Source organism: Oryctolagus cuniculus, chromosome 7 (assembly GCF_964237555.1).
Source record: "Oryctolagus cuniculus chromosome 7, mOryCun1.1, whole genome shotgun sequence".
In the NCBI taxonomy this organism is placed as follows: domain Eukaryota; kingdom Metazoa; phylum Chordata; class Mammalia; order Lagomorpha; family Leporidae; genus Oryctolagus; species Oryctolagus cuniculus.
In genome coordinates, this window is record NC_091438.1 from 70263543 (window position 1) to 70284236 (window position 20694).

The 20694-nt window shown below is 43.3% G+C and overlaps 1 protein-coding gene and 1 long non-coding RNA gene across 2 annotated transcripts in view; one reads left to right on the top strand and one right to left on the bottom strand.

Moving 5' to 3' along the window:
- The window catches only part of MFSD14A (major facilitator superfamily domain containing 14A), a 47743-nt gene extending 32615 nt beyond the window's left edge, over positions 1–15128 (bottom strand). Inside the window, exons 1-2 of the mRNA XM_002715838.5 lie at positions 14883–15128; positions 1110–1205 (exon numbers count right to left, since the gene is read on the bottom strand). Of these exons, the coding sequence (XP_002715884.1) occupies positions 1110–1205; positions 14883–14966 (180 nt within the window). The 5' untranslated portion in view covers positions 14967–15128. The remainder of the gene's footprint in view (positions 1–1109; positions 1206–14882) is intronic.
- Positions 15129–15170: 42 nt separating this feature from the next.
- On the top strand, positions 15171–16660 carry LOC103350111 (uncharacterized). The gene is made up of 3 exons (XR_518169.4): positions 15171–15496; positions 15616–15674; positions 16475–16660. It is a non-coding gene; the product is annotated as an uncharacterized lncRNA (long non-coding RNA).
- Positions 16661–20694: the final 4034 nt, after the last annotated feature.

Here is a 20694-nt window from a genome sequence, read left to right on the forward strand (position 1 = left end):
ATGCCCTTTACATGAAAAATAACTGTGAGACATTTATTTTAGGCATATACAATAATGACTATGTAGCTGAAATGAATATGCCAAGAAATATGGATTACATGTTCTTAAGACTCGCTCAATCTACTTAGATAATCATCCAATTTTTCTAGAAACAACCTTTTTGTATAAGCTTTCTTTGTATGACAATGACCAAGCTCATGAAAATGTAAGAAAGTATATTGCTTTAAAATTCTGTTCATAGGGGCCGGCGCCATGGCTCACTTGGTTAATCCTCCGCCTGTGGCGCCGGCATCCTATATGGGCACCGGGTTCTAGTCCTGGATGCTCCTCTTTCAGTCCAGCTCTCTGCTGTGGCTCGGGAGGGCAGTGGATGATGGCCCAAGGACTGCACCCGCATGGGAGACCAGGAGGAGACACCTGGCTCCTGGCTTTGGACTGGCGCAGCACCAGCCATAGCGGCCATTTCGGGGGTGAACCAATGGAAGGAAGACCTTTCTCTCTGTCTCTCTCTCACTGTCTATAACTCCACCTGTCAAATAAGAAAAAAAAATTCTGTTCGTATAAGATTTGGTAAGCAGTGTATACATGCTGATTACTTCCCTCATTCTATTCACTTTATCTGCACCAACAGGAGAAAACCAGCTATTACCTGGGTTGCTTGGTCTGGCAAGGAAGTCTTTTCTAAGGTTTCAAATGTGGGAAAATTTGAATAAAATCAGCTTAGGCCTCTGAACAGCCTTTCTAAAAGGCTACCTCTCTAGATGTTTAATCCAAATAAAAAGAACTTCTACTGTGAAAATGAAACTGGACAAATGAATCTCAAAATAATTATGCTGAATAATGCAAGCCATAGACACTGTCTTTCCCAAACTTATTACTACACGAATGTCTTCCACTCCACTCTATCAAAACAGTGACCCAAATTTACACATACTTTGTCACAAAAATAAGGGAGAGATAAGGGTCCAAAAAAAAAAAAAAAAAAAAAAGTAAAGCAGAATACAGAAGTATGGGAAAATTAACTGTAAAAAGGAAAAGGGCCTATCTTTTCCTCCAAAACAGCAAAAACAGATTTGAGACAGTGATAAATAAGTTAAAAGATTACTTACCACCAAGGTGGGTGCTGTCAACAGTCCCCAAGCAAAAAACTCCAAAAAGATGACAATAACCGCATGATAAACACTAGGAGAACCTATCCCTTGAGGCTATAAAAACAAATTAAAAAAAAAGTTAACACAAAGTTAACAGTGCATTCCAGAATTACAAACAATGACAAGAGTTCAATAAATATTAAGAACATATAGTCACATGTTTTTTAATGACAGAAATGTTCTGAGAAATGTGTCATTGGACAATTTCACTGTTCTACAAACATAGCAAAGTGTACTCACATAAACTAAGATGGCCAATATCACTGAGCAATGCAATCTTACAGTATGTGGTCTATCACTGACCCAAATGTTGTTATGCAGCACATGACTGCGTGTGTATTAGCACTATGTCAAACATCTAGATACTCACTGTCCTTGTCCTCAAGGTGACAGAGTCAAGCAAGGAAAAAAATCCACTACTGTAAGCACAGAGTGCAATGGGAACACACAGAATTGGGGGAAGGGAATATCTCACTTGCTAAAGGAAGGCTGAAAGGATATAATCGAGTTAAAAGTGCAGGGATGTAAAGTGGAAAGAACTGGTCAGGTCAAAGTGCACAAAGAGGTACCAGCACTGTGGCACAGCAGGTAAAGCCACAGCCTGCAGTGCTAGCATCCCATATGGGCATTGGTTCCAAGTCCTGGCTGCTCCATTTCAGATCCATCTCTCTGCTATGGCCTGGGAAAGCAGTAGAGGATGGCCCATGTCCTTAGGCCTCTGCATCTGTGGGAGATCTGGAGGAAGTTCCTGGCTCCTGGCTTTGGATCAGCGCAGCTCCAGCCGTTGTGGCCAATTGGGGAGTGAACCAGCAGATGGAAGATACCTCTCTCTCTCTCTCTGTCTCTTCTCTATGTAACTTTTTCTAATAAATAATTAAATAAATCTTAAAAAAAAAAAAAACCAAAGTGCACAATGATTCTGAGGTTTGAGAGCATGAAGCATCAGGGGACTCTTACATGCAGTTCACTAAGACTACAGCGTGTGTGTTGGGGTGCACTGTGAGATGAGCTAGAGGAACGTGAGGACCAGCTTCCGTGCTAAGGAGACTGCATTTACTCTGAAGGCAATGGGAAGCCACTAAGGATAAGATGAAAGTTTTAAGGTTATTTTGGCAAAGGATAACTGGGTTAAAAGGGGGCAAAATCAAGGACAGTGAGCACTTAGAAGGCTACTGCATTAACCCAAAACATAAATGAAATAAGTGGCAAAAATCATAATGGATATCAACATGGTTCAAAGCAGAATAGCCCCTATATTAGTATGTAAGAGATTTAGGATCTGATATATACAAAAATGAAAATACAAGATCCAGTTTACACTGTTGCTACAGCTGTGTTAACAATTATCTGAGTTGCAGAATTTCATATTTTAATGAGCAGTATTAAGTTGATAGAAAAACAAATATATTATGAATTCACTCTCCACTAAAAAGTTTGTAAAATAATATCCTGCCTGCAGCACCAGTATCCGTTATGGGCGCCAGTTTGAGTCCTGGCTGCTCCACTTCCAATCCAGCTCCTTGCTAACACGCCTGGGAAAACAGTGGAAGATGGCCCAAGTGCTTAGGCCCCTGCACCCTCTTGGGAGACCTGGATGAAGCTGCTGGCTTCAGTCTGGCCCAGCTCCAGCCATTGCAGCCATCTGGGGGAGTGAACAAGCAGAAGGAAGACTTCTCTATCACTGCATCTGCCTCTCTCTGTAACTCCACCTTTCAAATAAATAATTAATCTTAAAAAAAAAATAACAGCAAGATTTTCTAGATAAAGGTATAAACTACTATTGTTTGGCTTCTTCAGTAACAGAATATTTAAGATCAGAATTTGGAGGTGGAATTTTGCCCTGTCAGTTAAGATGCTAGTTGGGACACAAGCATCCCCTATCAGATGGGGTTCAAGTCCCAGCTCTGCTCCTATTCCAGCTTTCTGGCTAACGCGCAACCTGAGAGATAGAAAGTGATGTTCAGGCTGTTGGGTCCCTGCTGCCCATGTGGAATGGCTCCTGGATTCTGCCTGGCTCACTCCCACCTGTTGGGGACATCTGGGGAGTGAATCAGCAGACAGGAACTCTCTGTCTCTATGCCTCTCAATTAATAAACTTTTTAAGTGAATAAAACTTCAGATTTAAAAAAAAACCTGATTTGCATGCAAACACATATTAAAATGCCATATTTAAGCTCTAAGGCATATTCAGTAACCTTATGAGAAATATCTTAATAGTGTCTGATCTGAAAATGATACTGTTCATCAATACCATTATTTAAAATAATAAATCTCTCTCCCAACCTATAGAATTACGTATCGGAATACTTCCCAGATTGAACTTACAGTTGAGGAACTTGAGATATGGGGTTCAGCTGAAGAACCATGACTAGGAATGAAACTAATTCATTCAACAAACATTTACAGAATATCTACTATGTACCAGAGGTTCCAAGTTAACAAAAACAAGACCCACTCCCTAATCTCAAGTTCTTCTTCCTCTCTTAATAGTCTGCTTCTGTGGGAATACAGTAAAAGAGATAGGAGCAGGTTAGAAGGCAAGAAAAGGAACGTGCGTGGATAGTCACATGAGAGAAAACCAGAACAAAGTAGACAAAAACCATGACTGTTTAAAGCCACTAGAGAATAACATTCTAGTTAGTCATGAAGTAAACAGAAGAAAGTAGAAGAGACAGCCTCTAAATTCTGTTAAGAAGTTTCTCCTTTTTACTCAAGAAACATGGCAAACCATTGAAGGGTTTCAAGCAAGACATCAGACCTGTACTTTTCAATAATTATTTCTGGTAGTTTCTCCTAAAGGATAAGACTGAGGAGTAATATGCGTGCCAAAGGAGGCCATTTGAATCAGCTCAAACAAGAGGTGGTGAGGACATCAAATAGTGAATTGGTATGAATGCTAAAGGAGAGAGGGATGGATATAAATGCTCAGGATTTGAATCTGATGAATAATGGCAGGGACAGTCACAAATGACTTCTAAATTTTAAGCCTGGTTGTCTTGACATGAAGTTCATGGCTTTCCAGTATTTTTCCATTCACAGGGCTCTAATTTACTTCAAGTCCTACCTAAAAAACTACCTCCTTTACGTGAAATATTCCTATTGCCTTTGAATCCTGATTTCAACAACTAGTCAGGGGGCTAGTGTTGCCAGGCAGTGGGTTAAGCCACCCCTTGCCGACATCCAATTTGGGAGGGCTGATAGAGCCTGGGCTGTTTCCTCTTCCTGGGCTGCTAATGCTCTTAGGAAAGAAGTAGAAAATGGCCCAAGTACTTGGGCCCCTGCCACCCAGAGAGGAAACCTGAATGGAGTTCCTAGTTTCTGGCTTAGGCCTGGCCCAGCTCTGACTGATGCAGCCATTTGCAGAGTCAAACAATGAGTGGAAGATTTCTCTCTCTCTCTCCTCTTCCCCACTTCTCTTCCTTCTCCCCCTCCTTCTCTTCCTCTCTTGCTCTTTTAAGAAAACAAATCTTAAAAATTAGCAGCAAATGTTATGTTTAAAATCACTAGTGTAGATCATACTGTCTGGAGAGCATAAAGGATAAAAGAGCAGCAATAGGATAAGAAACAAGAGAGTACAGTGTCACAAATGACAACGGAGCAATTTTAAAAGGGAAGGGATGATGACCAGTACCAATGAGCAGTATATAGTAACTCAGGATTTGGTAAGCTTCAATCCAGTTTCACCATCACAAACACAGTATCTAGCAGAGAGACTGCTGGGATTTCTCAGGGTCCTTAACATGCTAATTTATATTTCAAATAGACAAGAAGATAGTGTACAGTTTCCCAAACTCAACCAAGGAATCTTCCTTTTCATAACAGATTTCTTTTAACTTTTATTTAATAAATATAAATCTTGAAAGTACAACTTTTGGATTACAGTGGCTTCCCCCCCTATAACCTCTCTCCCACCTGCAACCATCCCATCTCCCATTCCCTCTCCCATCCCATTCTTCATTAAGATTCATTTTCAATTATCTTTATATACAGAAGATCAACTTGGTATATATTAACATTTTGCATCCACACAGATACACAAAGTATAAAGTACTGTTTGAGTAGTAGTTTTACCATTAATTTGCATAGTACAACACATTAAGGACAGAGATCTTACATGGGGAGCAAGTGTACAGTGACTCCTTGTGACAGATTATTTCATAGACAGTTGAGTTCCTTGGAAAGGAATTTGGGAAATGCTAATAAAAAGATGGCAACTATTTTTAAATGTATGCAAATATATGCAGAGAGCAAAATGGACACTAGAAAACTATTAAAACTTAAAATCTGTATTTATTATTCATTGAAAAGCAAAGTGACAGAGACAGATGGGGGCAGGCATGTGGCACAATAGGTTAAACTGTGACTTGGGATGCCTATGTCCCATTTTGGAGCACCAGTTTGAGTCTCGGCTACTCTACTTCCAAATCAGCTTCCTGTTAAAGTGCCTGGGAGACAGTGGATGATGGCCTAAGACTTGGGTTCCTGTCACCTACATGGGAGATTCAGGTAAGAGTCCCTGGCTCCTGGCACGCTCAGCTCAGCCTCACACTGGCGGTTGCAGGCATTTGGGGAGTTAACTACTGAATGGACAAGTTTCTTTGTCTGTCACTCTGCTTTTCAAATACATAAATATTTAAAAAATTAAATAAAAGACATCTTCCATGTACTGGTTCATTCCCCCCAAACATCCACAACAGCCAGGGCTGGGTCAGCCTAAAGCCAGGAGCCTAGAACTCAATTTGGGTCTCTCCATATCAGTGGCAGAAGCCTAAGTATTCAAGCCATCATTTGCTGCCTCTCAGATATGCATTAGCAAGAAGCTGGCATTGGAAGTAGAACTGAGACTTGAAATCAGGCACTCTAATATGGAATGTGGGCATCCCAAGTAGTATCTTAACAACCATGCCAAATGTTCACCCTGAAAATGTGTTAAATTTGCTCTGTTTAAGATAAGAGTGCTTAGTGCCGAGGCTGGCGCCGTGGCTCACTAGGCTAATCCTCCGCCTTGCGGCGCTGGCACACCGGGTTCTAGTCCCAGTCGGGGCCCTGGATTCTGTCCCGGTTGCCCCTCTTCCAGGCCAGCTCTCTGCTGTGGCCAGGGAGTGCAGTGGAGGATGGCCCAAGTGCTTGGGCCCTGCACCCCATGGGAGACCAGGAGAAGCACCTGGCTCCTGCCATCAGATCAGCGCAGTGCGCCGGCCACAGCGCGTTGGCCGCGGCGGCCACTGGAGGGTGAACCAACGGCAAAAAGGAAGACCTTTCTCTCTGTCTCTCTCTCTCACTGTCCATTCTGCCTGTCAAAAAATAAAATAAAATAAAATAAAATAAAAAAATAAAAAAGAGTACTTAGTGCTGCCACTGTGGTGTAGAAGTTAAGTCTCCACCTGTAGTGTTGACATCCCAAATGGGCACTGGTTTGAGTCCTGGCTGCTCCACTTTCGACCTGGCTCCCTGCTAATGCACCTGGGAAAGCAGCAGAAGACGGCCCAAGTACTTGGACCCCTGCACCTAGTGGAAGAACCAAAAGCAGCTCCTGGCATCAGATCAGCCCAGCTCTGGCTGTTATGGCCATTTGGGGAGTGAACCTGCGGATAGAAGATGGATCTCTCTTCTATCTATCTATCTATCTATCTATCTATTTTCTTCTATCTCTGCCTTTCAAATAAATAAATACATCTTTTAAAAAATAGATAAGAGTACTAATTCAGTAAAGAAGAAGGCTTTCCAAGAGGCAGAAGGTATTAAAGGTCAATGGGAAAGACGTCAGGATTCTTAAGCATGTACTTCAGGGGGTAGGGGAGAATGATGACCAAAAGCAGCTAAAGTAAAAGGGATAGAATACACAAAGGCAAGACAGGAGACATTCCAACTCTTTCAGTTTCTGATATCCAAGGAGGAAAACAAAGTTGAGGCTGAGAGGCAAACAGAAATGAAGTTGAAGAGGTTACTCAAAAAAGGCCTCGTAGGTCTTCATGAACGTCTTCGACCTGAAGGGAGCAGGATAGTGCTGCAATGTTTAAGGCAGCAAGTAACATCACAGTACAGCACTGCCTTCTCAAAAAAAGTTTCACTGCTGAGTGGCAAACAGGTTTAAAAGGCAATCAGGAAGACCAGAAGGCAGGCTGTGGTAGAAACTTAGGTGAGAGGCACAGGAATTTGAATCAGACGGCAGTAGTAGGGATGGAGCAAAGTAAATGGATACAAAAAACACTTAGCAAGTAGAATCAGTAGTACTCATTGGTAGCCTACATATGGCAGAAGCTGAGGAAAGATAAAAAAACAAGGAGATAAAATATCACTGTCTGGCTTGGTCAACTGGACAATGGAAAAAAAGGGGAAGGAAAGAATGAAAAGATTCATTCAGTTTCAGACATACTGATTTGAGAAAAACATGTACAACAGCTGCTGAATTTAAAAGACAAACACATTGAGAAACATTATAAAAGAAATAACAGGGGCCAGCGCTGTAGTGCAGCAGGTAAAGCTGCCGCCTGCAGTGCCGGCATCCCATATGTGCACCGGTTCAAGTCCTGGCTGCTCCACTTCCAATCCAGTTCTCTGCTATGGCCTGGGATAGCAGGAGAAGATGGCCCAAGTCCTTGGGCCCCTGCACCCACCTGGAAGAAGCTCCTGGCTTCAGATCTGCCCAGCTCCAGATGCTGCAGCCATCTGGGGAGTGAACCAGCGGATGGAAGACCTCTCCCTCTCTCTCTCTGCCTCTCTGTTAACTCTGCTTTGGCCTCACCCATCCCGGACTGTTGCAGTAATTTGGGGAGTGAACCAGTGGATGGGATAATTCTGTTTCTCTGCCTTTCAAACAAATAAAAATTTAAAAAACTTTAATAAGAGGAATAAACTTTAAAAATATTTTACTAATTTTAGAGTTAAGAAAACTAGATAAGACTTTTGACATAAGTACTGAAGATTTTAATGGAATAGGTATCCATAGGCAACATCTCAGGACAACTTTTAAAAAGTACAAATGGCCATGGGCTGGACAGAAAGTACAGAGCGCAAGGTGACAGATAAGAATGGAGGTAAATACTCAGCCAGTGAGTGGTTTACAATATCCAGAGTAGAGTTCAGACCATCAAGAGGAGATGGTATTAGCAGATGCCATTTGAAAATTCTCAGTGGAATTACAAGAGAAACAAAGTGAAAAATTCTGAAAGAGATAAAACTGAACAGAAACTAACACACAACCCCTAAATGTTAGGATATCCCAGCTAAAACCCTAATAATGACTATACCCAAAGTCTACTCAACTGAGTAATTTCTCCCTTCTGGACATATGATGATGGTCCCATGGTCGTCATCTCTAACTTCAACCTCAGAAGTCAGTGACAACCTCCCCTAACTCCTCTTCAGCCCCCACAGTGTTCTTTCCAAGTTCTCAGACCATACTTTCCATTGCAAACAGACCACAGCTTCATCATCTAGATTTCTCGCTTAGTCTTTTAAAACCTACTTATTCTTAAACCCTGTTATGTGAGTCAATGTCTTTAACATAACATTACCTATGTAAAGTACTCATTTCATTCTTTCTGGCCAAAACTCACCTTTCACAATGGGTTTAAACGGGTGCAACCCTACTGGAAGTGAAGGACCTCTGGGTGGATGCTCCCTGAGGCATGAGTACTCTCTTGTTCAATATTTTGGAATATTTGGTCCATGCACCACATAAAGGTGTTTAACAGGTGTAGGTAGAACTGAAATCAACTACAGACCATCCCTCACTTAAAATTTTTCAATTTTATGATGGTATACAAGTGATACACATTCAGAAGAAACCATACTTTGAATCTTAATCTTTCTGGGCTAACCATATACAAAATATCCTCTTGCAAAGCTGGGTCAGGACAACAAGCCACAGCTCCCAGTCAGCCCCACAGTTGGTAGGGGAAACAACCAAACTCTACAGCACTGTGTTGCTAAGTTATGACATTCAGTAGGTTAGGTGTATTAAATGACATTTTCAACTAACTTTACTCCCAATTTGCAAAGGATTTATCAGGATGCAACTCTACCATAAGTTGAGAAGCATCTCCATTGATCTCTTACTTTTTTTTTTGGGGGGGGGGGGGGACAGGCAGAGTGGACAGTGAGAAAGAGACAGAGAGAAAGGTCTTCCTTTACTGTTGGTTCACACTCCAATGGCCGCTGCGGCTGGCGAACCACGCCAATCCGAAGCCAGGAGCTAGGTGCTTCTCCTGGTCTCCCATGCAGGTGCAGGGCCCAAGCACTTGGGCCATCCTTCACTGCACTCCTGAGCCACAGCAGAGAGTTGGCCTGGAAGAGGGGCAACTGGGCGCCCCGACCAGGACTAGAACCCGGTGTGCCGGCGCCGCAGGCGGAGGATTAGCCTGTTGAGGCGTGGCACTGGCCAAGATTGCTTACCTAAATCTTCCCCTAACTCTCAAATTCTTAGTCTAAAATTACCCAAATCAATGCTTATGGATCTAGCAGTTACTACATAGGAAACTGTTTTTAATAACTTATTTATTCTCATTTTATTGAAATGCAGAGACAAAGAGATCTTCTGTCCATGGTTCACTCCCCAAATGCTTGCAACAACTAGGGATTGGCTAGGTGGAAGTTAGGCACTTGAAACTTTTTGTTAAGATTTATTCATTTATTTCAAAGTCAGAGTTACAGAGAGAGAGGAGAGGCAGCGAGAGAGGTCCTCCATCCGATGGTTCACTCCCCAGTTGGCCACAACGGCTGGAGCTGCGCCGAACCGAAGCCAGGATCTGAGGCCAGGAGCCTCCCCCAGGTCTCCCATGCGGGTGCAGGGGCCCAAGGGCTTGGGCCATCTTCTGCTTTCCCAGGCCACAGCAGAGAGCTAGATCAGAATTGGAGCAGCCACGTCTCGAACTGGTGCCCATATGGGATGCTGGCGCTTCAGGCCAGAGTGTTAACCCGCTGTGCCACAGCACCGGCCCTGGCACCTGAAGCTTAAACTGCGTGTGTCACATGGGTTGCAGAGACCCAACTACTTGAGCCATCATCTTTGCCTACCAGACTGCACATTAGCAGGAAGCTAGATCAGAAGCAGAGGAGCCAGGACTTGAACCACACGTGCACTTAGACAAGAGATACAGGCATCCCAAATAGCTACTAATCCACTGTACCAGATGACCTGTATTCCTTAACAGTGAACCAGACAGGGAATTCGGGCCAGAAAATAGTGCTTGTTCCAGCAATAAATGGGCATTAGGATGTCATCATAATCCTGTTTGTCAAACAGCTTGCTAACTGTGAGGAAGCAAGAATAAACCAAACTGATCAGTCATTCTGTAAAACAATTGGCTTGTACTCTTCAAAAAAGTCAAAATCATAAAAAGAAAAAAAAAAAGCTATCCTAGACTACAAGAGACAGAAGAAACATGGCAAGCAACCACAATATTAAATCTTGTCTCCAAAAACAAGACAACAGGGGCCGACACTGCGGTGCAGGTTGGGCCACTGCTTGCAACACCAGCATCCCATTATCGGAATGCCGTTTCAAGTCCACACTGCTCTGCTTCTGATCCAGAAATACCACATTTTCTCTGAATAGTACGTAACCAAGCTGACTAAAATAATTCACTGTGAAAGTCTTACACAGAAACAACACAAAGACGCTGACTTGTAGGCATGGAAGAATTAGAGTTCTTCACGAAGGGAACAAAGTTCCTGCAGAAAATGTGGCAGCTCCAGCACAGCTATCCTAGAACCTCCTGCACTGTGGTCTGTCTAAAGGAAATATAAGGCTTTAGTACCAGGATCTGGCGTCAGAGGGGGTTTGTGCTCCCTGACTTCAATCAAGCAGAGCAAGGTTTACTACATTTATAAAGTTAAGAGAAAAACCAATCCTCAATGTCCTGTAAGCATGAATCACCATAAACATGTAGTGACACCTTTACATCAATCAAGTCATTTTGGCTTATTTTGCAATGTGATTTAAAAAATATCTGACTGACAGGTTATAGGTTGATTCATGTTCAGTATCTAAATACCATCACAAAGAGATGTTAGATTGTTATTTCATGAAATATACTTAAGAATAATCAAAATTTTAGTGAGACCAAGTTTTACTCTTTAAAAAAAAAGGCCTGGAGGTGGGTGGGCATTTGGTGCAGGGTATCTGGTGCAGTGGTTGAGTCACCTGCATCCTGTAGTATCAGGATGCCTGCTTCGAGCCCTAAACCAATTCTCTGCTGAAACTGAGCGTCCACTGTAGGTATATCCCGATGTTTCTAGCTATCAGACACTTTTTGAAAAGTCACTCCAGGCCCTTCTCACAGCTTGCACACTAGAATGAAGGCTAGGTAACAGCTGGAACTGTTGGGCTACATGGCAACTCTTCTAGCTTTCCTTATAGGCAAAGAGTGCCTATAAGCTCAGGCCTCCCCATGGGAAATGCTTGCTGCCTCTCATTTACTGTAATTAAAATCAGAGCTAGCACAGGTGGAGATGGAGGTAATTCAGTGCTCTGCTGCTTTGGGCGTATTTATATCCCTTTACTGTGAATATTAATTTTACTTTTTTCACCTATTTCTAACAAAGCAATTTACAATTCCTTACTTCCTATCAGCTCCTCAAAACAAATCCTACCCACTCATTTGTGAGAAAACTTCATTTTCCACTTTTTAAAGATGTACTCCCACAAAATTTCATTTTGATAATATAAATAACTCACGTTTGAGTAACTCTTTAACTCTTAGTTTCTGGTCAGAATGCTTATAAACAATCTGGTAACATATGGTAATGATTTAACAAAACTGGAAGCATTTTAAAATGTCAGAATGCACTGTTAAATCAACTATCATAAATGATCTATACAGAATGTGATGCTTGAAAATGTTAGTCACATTCATTACCTGAAAACTGTATTCCAATATGTGGATGCTTAAAGAGCACTATGTCGTGGTTACTTTCCTCAGTGAATTATTTTAGAGTAGATGATTAAATAGACATTCACTAAATTTAAGCAGTGGCACTTATTCTTTAGTTAGTTATGCTGTTTTCAAACAGAGCAACAACTCACAAGTAAACTTTTGAGAAGTTTGTATCTTTTGGGAAATCTCCCATAAAAATTCAGAACATTTTGCAAACTTCAGGATCAGCAGAACTGGATTAATGTAATTTACCTTAATGTAATTTACCTTAATTGTGCATTACTCAAACCAACAACATAGTAACCTTATCTTGGCTTCAGAACCCACAGAAAAACAGTTTGAAGGAAAAAAAGTAGTAGCTTATTATTAACATGGCTCATTTATAAGGGTTCACTTTTTCCACTGTTAGAAAACTATAAATCTGCTCTAATTTCTTGAAAATTATTAACAATTCATTGCTTATAAACACTAAAACTGACAAGGCTTAAAAAGTCTCAATAGAAGGATAAAGCAAAATATTTTTATTAACATTGCTGTCCCCTAGAAAGCAAACAGAATCAGGAATGTGAAATACTGTACAGAGCCTGTCCAGTACTGACCATAAAGACTCAGACACCTGCCTCTGAGTGAGAGCAATCTTTTAAAAGCTCTGAAACTCTCAAGTCAATAGTAACAGTTTGAAAACATTTTATGATTCAATGAATTAAACACACACAAAGAACAGAGTATCAAATGGCAATTTTCCTTCATTTCTTAAAAAATGTTCCCAACAGTGTTCAGATCTATTGTAGAGTGGCAGAAAATTAAAGGCTATGCCTGTAATAAACTTTCTTCATTTACAGCTAGAGTAGATTGATACAGATACTTCACTGCAAAAAATTCTCGACATTTGTTTATATAAATGGCTATATATGCGAAGAAATAAGAGGACACTAATAATTCATCGAAAAATGTGCTAGTACAAAATACAAACGTGTTTATCACTTTCAATTTACCCACTAGGCCCTGTGGGATTCACAGATGCAAAACAAAGCCCTTATTCTAAAGTAGTGTCCATGCTCTTAGAACAGAAACATTAAGTGTATCAAGATGAGAAAGAACAATATTCCTATGCCCAGAGCTCTCAAGGAAAATTATTTATTCTATGTGTACTCTTAAAACATATCTGTGCAAAAATTATGTCCTAAAGTAACTATACATTCACTACAACTTTATTTATCTACAACAGGAGATAAAAAGGTTAAAAAAAGAAGTCGCTTCCAAGACACAGATTTGTAATGAAAACATCTGGTGTAAAGCAAATCAAACAAAATCCGGAGCGGTACCCAAACTAAACTTCACAAGGAAAAGGAAGGTCGTTTCTTGATCAGTTTCATTCTTATCTTTTGTAAAGAATACTGACCTTAAATGTCACTTGGTTTTACAAAACAGAATCCTTCATTGCCCCTATTCACAGATTTATGAAGAATTTAAAATATCTCTTTCTATAGGTGACAAAGTCAACACCATTTTTCTCCCTCCAGTCTCGCCAACTTATTAAATGAGCTCTGACTCTTCTTCACCAATTCAGTCTGTGATGTTTTAAGAGTACAATAAATCCGATCTGAGAAACTGTAAAATTGCTTTTCTTCAACAAATGTCAAAGCTATGATGACAGCTAATGAATCTGCCAGTTAACTAAAAACATATTCTAAAATTGTACACAAGTCCCGAGGTTTCTCAATACTGCCACACAGCCTCGGCCACGTTCTGAAATGTCAAAAGAAACGTTCTTATTTCAACCGAATTCAGCAAATCCTCAGTGGTGGCCTACATACATAGTATTTAATACTGTGCTAGCAGTTGATCAGGGATCCAGTAAGACAGCAACAGAAGCGGAATTCAGGGAACCATTTCCATACCCTTCTTGGGAAAGGGAGCCACATATTTCACCTTTCCATTCTATCGCAGAACGTGACACCAAAGGATGCAACAAAGACCAGAGAGGTTAGCAACGGGGAATCCTCCTCATTAAAAAAATAAAAAGTACAGGTGAGTTGCTTTCTCAATTACAAAGCCTACGTCCCCTGCCGGGAAACTACAGCACGCTGCCTAAAGTTTATTGCGATAACTGTTTCCAAAGACCAAAATTGGTTTTCTGGTCCTCGATCTGTCTTCCTTTCAAAGTGTCTCTCCCTAATCCTGACACCGCATCAACTCTACGTGGTTTTTCTTAACGCACAACGGAGTGACGACTGCCCGTTTAAAGCTTAGGCCCCGCGAAGCCAAGAGGAAAGCCCACCCCCGACCGGGTGGGCCGTACGGCGAGCGGCGACGAGCGAGAGCGGCGACCCCCGCGACGTGGAAGCAGACAGCGCACGTACTGCGAGGCCCCGACGGGGTCGCCGCGCCAGATGCCACCCCGTTAGCAGCATATGGCAGGGCAAGGATGGCTCCCGACCCTTGGCAAGCGCCGCGGCGGCTGGGGCCTGGCGGCGGAGGCGAGGCTGCGGCGGCGAGGGGTGCGCCGGCGGCCGGCACACTGCTCCCCGCGGCCGGGGCGCACGTGGGGCTCGATGCCGCAGGGTCTCAGAGGCGGCCGGGGCAGAGGGCTGCAGGTGCGGGGGAGGCGAGCGGCTCTTCTCCAAGAGGGCAGGCCCCGGAGGCCGCAGGCCGGAGCGGGGGAGGACAGCCTCCGGAGCAGCGGCGCGGTGTCCGGCGGAAGCCCGAGACGCCGACTCGTGGTTGGGGTTGCGGGGTCCGGGGGCGCTTGAGGGGAGCTGAAAGCGCCACCGTGGGGAGAGCGAGGGTTTGAAAGCGGTGGGATGGGGGGGCACGGAGGGACGCTTGCCGGCGCGGAACCCCAGCTCACCGTGCCTCCGTCCTTAATGATGATCTTCTTGGCCAGCATGATACTGCGGTTCGCGGCCCGTTTCTTCTTCTTCCCCTGGGTCATTTTACCATCCTCGACTCCTGGCGCTGCTGCAGCCACTCCCGGGGCGGCCGGCCCCAGCGGCGAGTGCCGTCCCGCCACTACTGCGGGGCCGAGCCGCTCGGGGCGCCCGCCGCCATCTTGAAGGCCCGGCCTGCCTCCGGCGGCGCGTCACATCGTGCGATCGGCCGACGAGCTGCCGCGCCCCGCCCCGCCCACGTGACGCCGCCCCGCCCACTCGGCCCTTCCAGGTTCGCGGGCGCAGCTGTCGCCGCGCGGTGCCGCTGGCCCTTGGGAGCAGCTCCCTGCACCGGCAGCAGCAGTTCTGGGCGGTAGGGGTCGTTATTGCCGCTGCTCCTCGCCCACAGGTGAAGAAATTTAAGTCGAAAAGTTGTTAGTTGCTCACAGAAATATGGCTAATAAATGTCTAAATAATAAATTCTAGCCAGACCTCTCTAAACTGTCAGCACTGTCTACTTGTGTTCTAACCAAGTTGGAACTTTAGGGCACGCTAAAGAGAAGTGCTTTTCCAGGAACAGTAGCTAACCTAAGAGGTAAATGTGAGTGGGCTTTCCAGAAACAGTCCTGGTGCTCAGAGACCCCACTAGAACAGAACACAACTGGATCGTGCTTTTTTTTTTTTTTTTTTTTTTTTTTTTTTTTTTTTTTGCAGTGGATCCCCACTCCAAGGAGCTGCCAATGAAAATGTACATGACCTGGTTCTCAGACTTGGTAGGCCATTACCTTTTGATTATATTGCTTAAAAATCAATTTGATGAAAGAGAAGATGATGGGAAGGCCAATGGACACGAGTGGAATGTGGACTGAATAGTATTGCAGTGTTAGATTTTGATTACTGTGTTGTATAAAAGTGTCCTTTTCCTTAAACACTGAAGTGCAGTGCTTGCAGCCTACCCTATTCAGGAAATAACATGTATGTGGTGGAGGCAGGGGGTGGGGGGAGGAGTGTGACCCAGCAGAATGGCAGGATGTTAAAAGTGCAGCTGGGTATGGCAGTTCTAGGACAGCTTCACAGACTCATTGATACTCCCTGGAAGAAGCATTAATGACTCTTTTCTGTTAGATTAAAACAGAAGTGACTGCACTGACTTCAGAGGCTAGGTCATAAAAGGCACTGCATCTTCTTGCTTCTGTCATCCACTCTGAGCCCAAGTCTAGGGGAAGCCAGCTGTCATGAGTACACTTGAATAGCTATGGAGAGGTCCAGTTGTCCAAGAACCAAGGCCTCTTACTAAAAGCCATGATGGTCATCTTGGAAGACAATCCTGCAGCCCTGGTCAAGCTTTGTGCTGACTGCAACCCCTGCCAACATCTGACTACAACTTCATGGAGGCCCTGAGCTAGCAACACCCAGCTTAGCCTCTTCTGGGACTGTGTAACACAAAAAGTTCTTGTTTTAAGTCACTAAGCTGGGGCCAGTGTTGTAGGGTAGTTGGTAAAGCTGCAGATAGCAGCGCCGGCATCCTGTATGAGTGCCGGTTCAAGTCCTGACTGCTCTACTTCCAATCCAGCTCCTTGCCAATGCACCTGGGAAAGCAGCAGCAGATGGCCCCTGCCACCCACGTGGGAGACCCAGATAAAGCTCCTGGTTCCTGTCTTCAGCCTGGCCCAGCCCAGCTGTTGTGGCCACTTGGGGAGTGAACCAAAGGATGGAATATCTAACTCTGCCTTTCGAATAAATGAATTTTTAAAAGAGGCACTAAGCTTTGGGGTGATTTATTACACAGCTATAAATAACTAATATGCAGGGTGAAGGGAATGTGTGATTCTTTCTACTGATCTTGCAACTTTTTTGTAAGTTTGAAATTATTTCAAAATAAAAATGTTAAAAATTAGGGGTGCCAGCATTGTGGCAGAGCAATGCTGCTTGGAACACCAGCAACCCATATCAGAGCACCAGTTCCTGCCTTGGCTGTTCCAGTTCCAATCCAGCTTCTTGCTAATGTGCCTGGGAAGGCAGCAGACAGTGGCCCAAGTGCTTGGGCCCTTGCCACCCACATAGGAGACCAGAATGGAGTTCCTGGCCCAGACCTGGCTGTTGAACCATTTGGGGAATGAACCAGCGATGGAAGATACTTGTGTGTCTCTCCCTCTCTATTGCTTTGCCTTTTAAAGGGACAGGAGAGAGATCCTTCATCTGCTGGCTCACTCCCCAGATAGCCACAACAGCAGCAGCTGGTTGAAGCTAAAGACAGGAACCCAGAACTCCATGCCAGTCTCCCACTTGGTTGGTAGGGGCCCAAGCCCTTGGGCCATTCTCTGCTGCATTTCCAGGCACACTTGCAGGGAGCTGGATCTGAATGGGAGCAGCGAGGACTCGAATGGGATGCCAGGGTCCCATGCGGTGTCTTAACTCACTGCACCACAACTCTGGCCCCATAAATTAACCCTTTCAAAAATATGTTTAAAAGTGAATTTGGCCGGCGCCGCGGCTCACTAGGCTAATCCTCCACCTTGCGGCGCCAGCACATCGGGTTCTAGTCCTGGTCGGGGTGCTGGATTCTGTCCCGGTTGCCCCTCTTCTAGGCCAGCTCTCTGCTATGGCCCGGGAGTGCAGTGGAGGATGGTCCAAGTGCTTGGGCCCTGCACCCCATGGGAGACTAGGAGAAGCACCTGGCTCCTGCCTTCCGATTAGCACAGTGTGCCGGCTGCGGCGGCCATTGGAGGGTGAACCAACGGCAAAGGAAGACCTTTCTCTCTGTCTCTCTCTCACTGCCCACTCTGCCGGTCCAAAAAAAAAAAAAAAAAAAAGTGAATTTGATTGAATTTTCTGTTCCTTCTATTTCCATATTGACTAGAAATGGAAAAAAATAACTTATTCCAAAAAAATTCTCATGTTGAAATGTTTTAGATGAAGTTCAACTTGAATAACAATCAGATGAGAGTATCTTTAGAACATCATTTAAACATGGCAAATGAAATAGAAGCCTAGGCAAGCAAAAAGCTCTAAAAGCATTCCATGAAATGTCACTATAAAGGTAACCACTAGAAATAACATACAAATCTTCCTAAATATTAAAATAAATTACACACACACCAGCCAAAGCTGGGAGCCTGAATATTCAACCCAGGTTTTCCACATGGGTAGCAGGAAACTAACTACTGGGTCATCACCACAGTCTCCCAGTGTCTGCACCAGCAGGAAGCTGGAATCAGAAGCCTGAGCCAGAAATCAAACCCAGGCACTCCAAAGTTGGACAACCACTAGGCCAAACACTGTCCCCTAAACAAAAAAAGAAATGTTATAAAGCAAAGAACACACTCTACCTGGTTAAGGAAACATAATAAATACAGAAATATAATCAATACTTCAAAAGGCTTATGAAAAATGGATTTAGGGACCAGTGCCGGGACACAGCTGCCACCTGCAGTGCCAGCAGCCCATATGGGCACCAATTCAAGTCCTGGCTGCTCCACTTCCAATCCAGCTTTCTACTATCATCTGGGAAAGCAGTGGAAGATGGCCCCAGTACTTCGGCCTTGCCACCCATGTTTCAGGTACCCGGTTTCACCTTGGCCCAGCGCCAGCCACTGTGGCTATTTGGGATGTGAACCAACAGATGGAAGCACTCTCTTTCTCTCTAATTCTGCCTTTCAAATAAATAAATCTTTTTAAAAAATGGAATTAAAAGGTGCTATTTTGATGCAACAAATGTAGAAATTCATGCAGTGTTTTCATAACATACATTTTCCATGATCCCTCAAATGTTTACTTTCCAAAAAGAAACACTGGAAACCAATGAAATGAGGTGGTTAGGAATGGAATGGATCAGCATGAGAGCTAACTACACTTTTCTGAGTATACTTTTCATATAGTTTTAGCCTAAGAATCATGAAAATATTCAAAAATAAAAACATTTTAAGTAAATTCTAAAGTGAAATACAAATAAAAGCTCGAGATTTCCATCAACCTTTGACCATAAACCCTGAGTACATTTGTACTGGGCTACATTTTACAGAAAAAAAAAAAAAAAGGAAATGAATGCATAGAAATTTTCAGTGTTACTGAATGTTTATCATTAATATTGGCATTGCAGTACTGAAGAATAGACTCTATAATAAAACATGCAAGTGATTAATGTTATTAGGAATCAAGATTTTCATTGTATGAGGACCAAGAAAATGTAAAGAACAAGCCCTGCTACATTAAAATTTCAATTGTAAATATTGATTTGAATTCATCTTTCAAAAAATGTCAAGCTCTGTTCACTGAAACTGCCTACAAACAATGATCTCTTAGTAACAATGGATTCTAAATTCCATTCCCCTTAAAAGGAATTGGGCTGTTTGGAGAAGCAGCTATTTCCTGTTAATATAAGGTAAGCCTTTGACATCTTATTGTCTGAAGCAAGGCAGAACTTGAAAACTAATGTGGTCATCTCTAAAAGTGACAAGAGCTGGCTTGCAGTGACTCACTGGCTGCAGGCTCACATTATGAGCATCAGAAAGTAGGACTATAATACTGGATAATTTTTTAAAAATTCATTAAGACATAGTGATATTTCAAAATAGTAAGGTACTGGGATAAAAGGAGGAAGAACAGACCGTTTCAAAAATAGAAGACGGGTAGCCATTTGTTGTAACATGCCACTTAGGATGCCCACATCCCATATACGAGTGCCTGGGTTTGAGTCCCTGCCCTGCTTCTGTTTCCAGCTTCCTGCTAATGCATATCCTGGGAGGCAGCAGGTGATGGCTCAAGTACTGACACCCACATAGGAAATCCAGATTGAATCCCCTGCTCTCAGTTTCAGCCTGGTCCCAGCTGTTAAGGCCCTTTAGGGAGTAAACCAGTAGATGGAGGATATCTGTCTCTGCTTTTCAAATTAAATAAGTAAGAATTTAATTATTAAAAAAATCTTTAAAAAACTCAAAGAACATTCAATTAGAGATCAAGTTTGCACATGTAGTATCTTATAAAACAAACCCACATTCACAGATAATTGTTAAAAAGACAAAGTCTGGGGGCAAACGCTATGCCATAGTGGGTAAAGCTGCCACCTGCAGTGCCAGTATATCATATGGACGCTGGTTCATGTCTCAGCTACTTCACTTCTGATCCAGCTCTCTGCTATGGCCTGGGTCCTTGGGCCCCTGCACCCACGTGGCAGACCCAGAAGAAGCTCCTGGCTCCTGGCTTCGGATGAGCACAGCTCTGGTCTTTGCAGCTACTTGGGAAGTGAACCAGTAGATGGAAGACCTGTCTGCCTTTCTGTAACTGCCTTTCAAATAAATAAATAAATCCTTAAAACACACACACACACACACACACACATATCTGGGGTGAACATTTAGTCTTGTGTTTGGGACACCAGTGACTCTCAGAGCACTGGATCAGGCTGCTGCTGACAGCTTCCTGGCAATGTGGACCTTAGGAAGCAATGGTGATGGTTCAAAATGGTTGCGTTCCTGCCAGCCCCCTAGTGGGGGAGAGGGTCCTGGCAACAGGCATTTGGGAAGTGGACTAGCAGATGGAAGTACTGTCTGTTGCTCTCTCTCTCTTAAATAAATAAAAATTATAAAATACATTTTAAAAAGCACAAGTATATTAAACTAAACCTCTTAAATATTCTATACTTTCAAAGTACATTTTAGCAAGAATGCAATTTCGTGACTACTCTAAAGCACTTCAGTAACATTCATTATTCTTTCAAGCCTTCAGTGAATTCTACTTTAAAAAGGAAAAAAGCAGGGGCCAGCACTGTGGGGTAGTAGACTAAGCCTCTGCCTG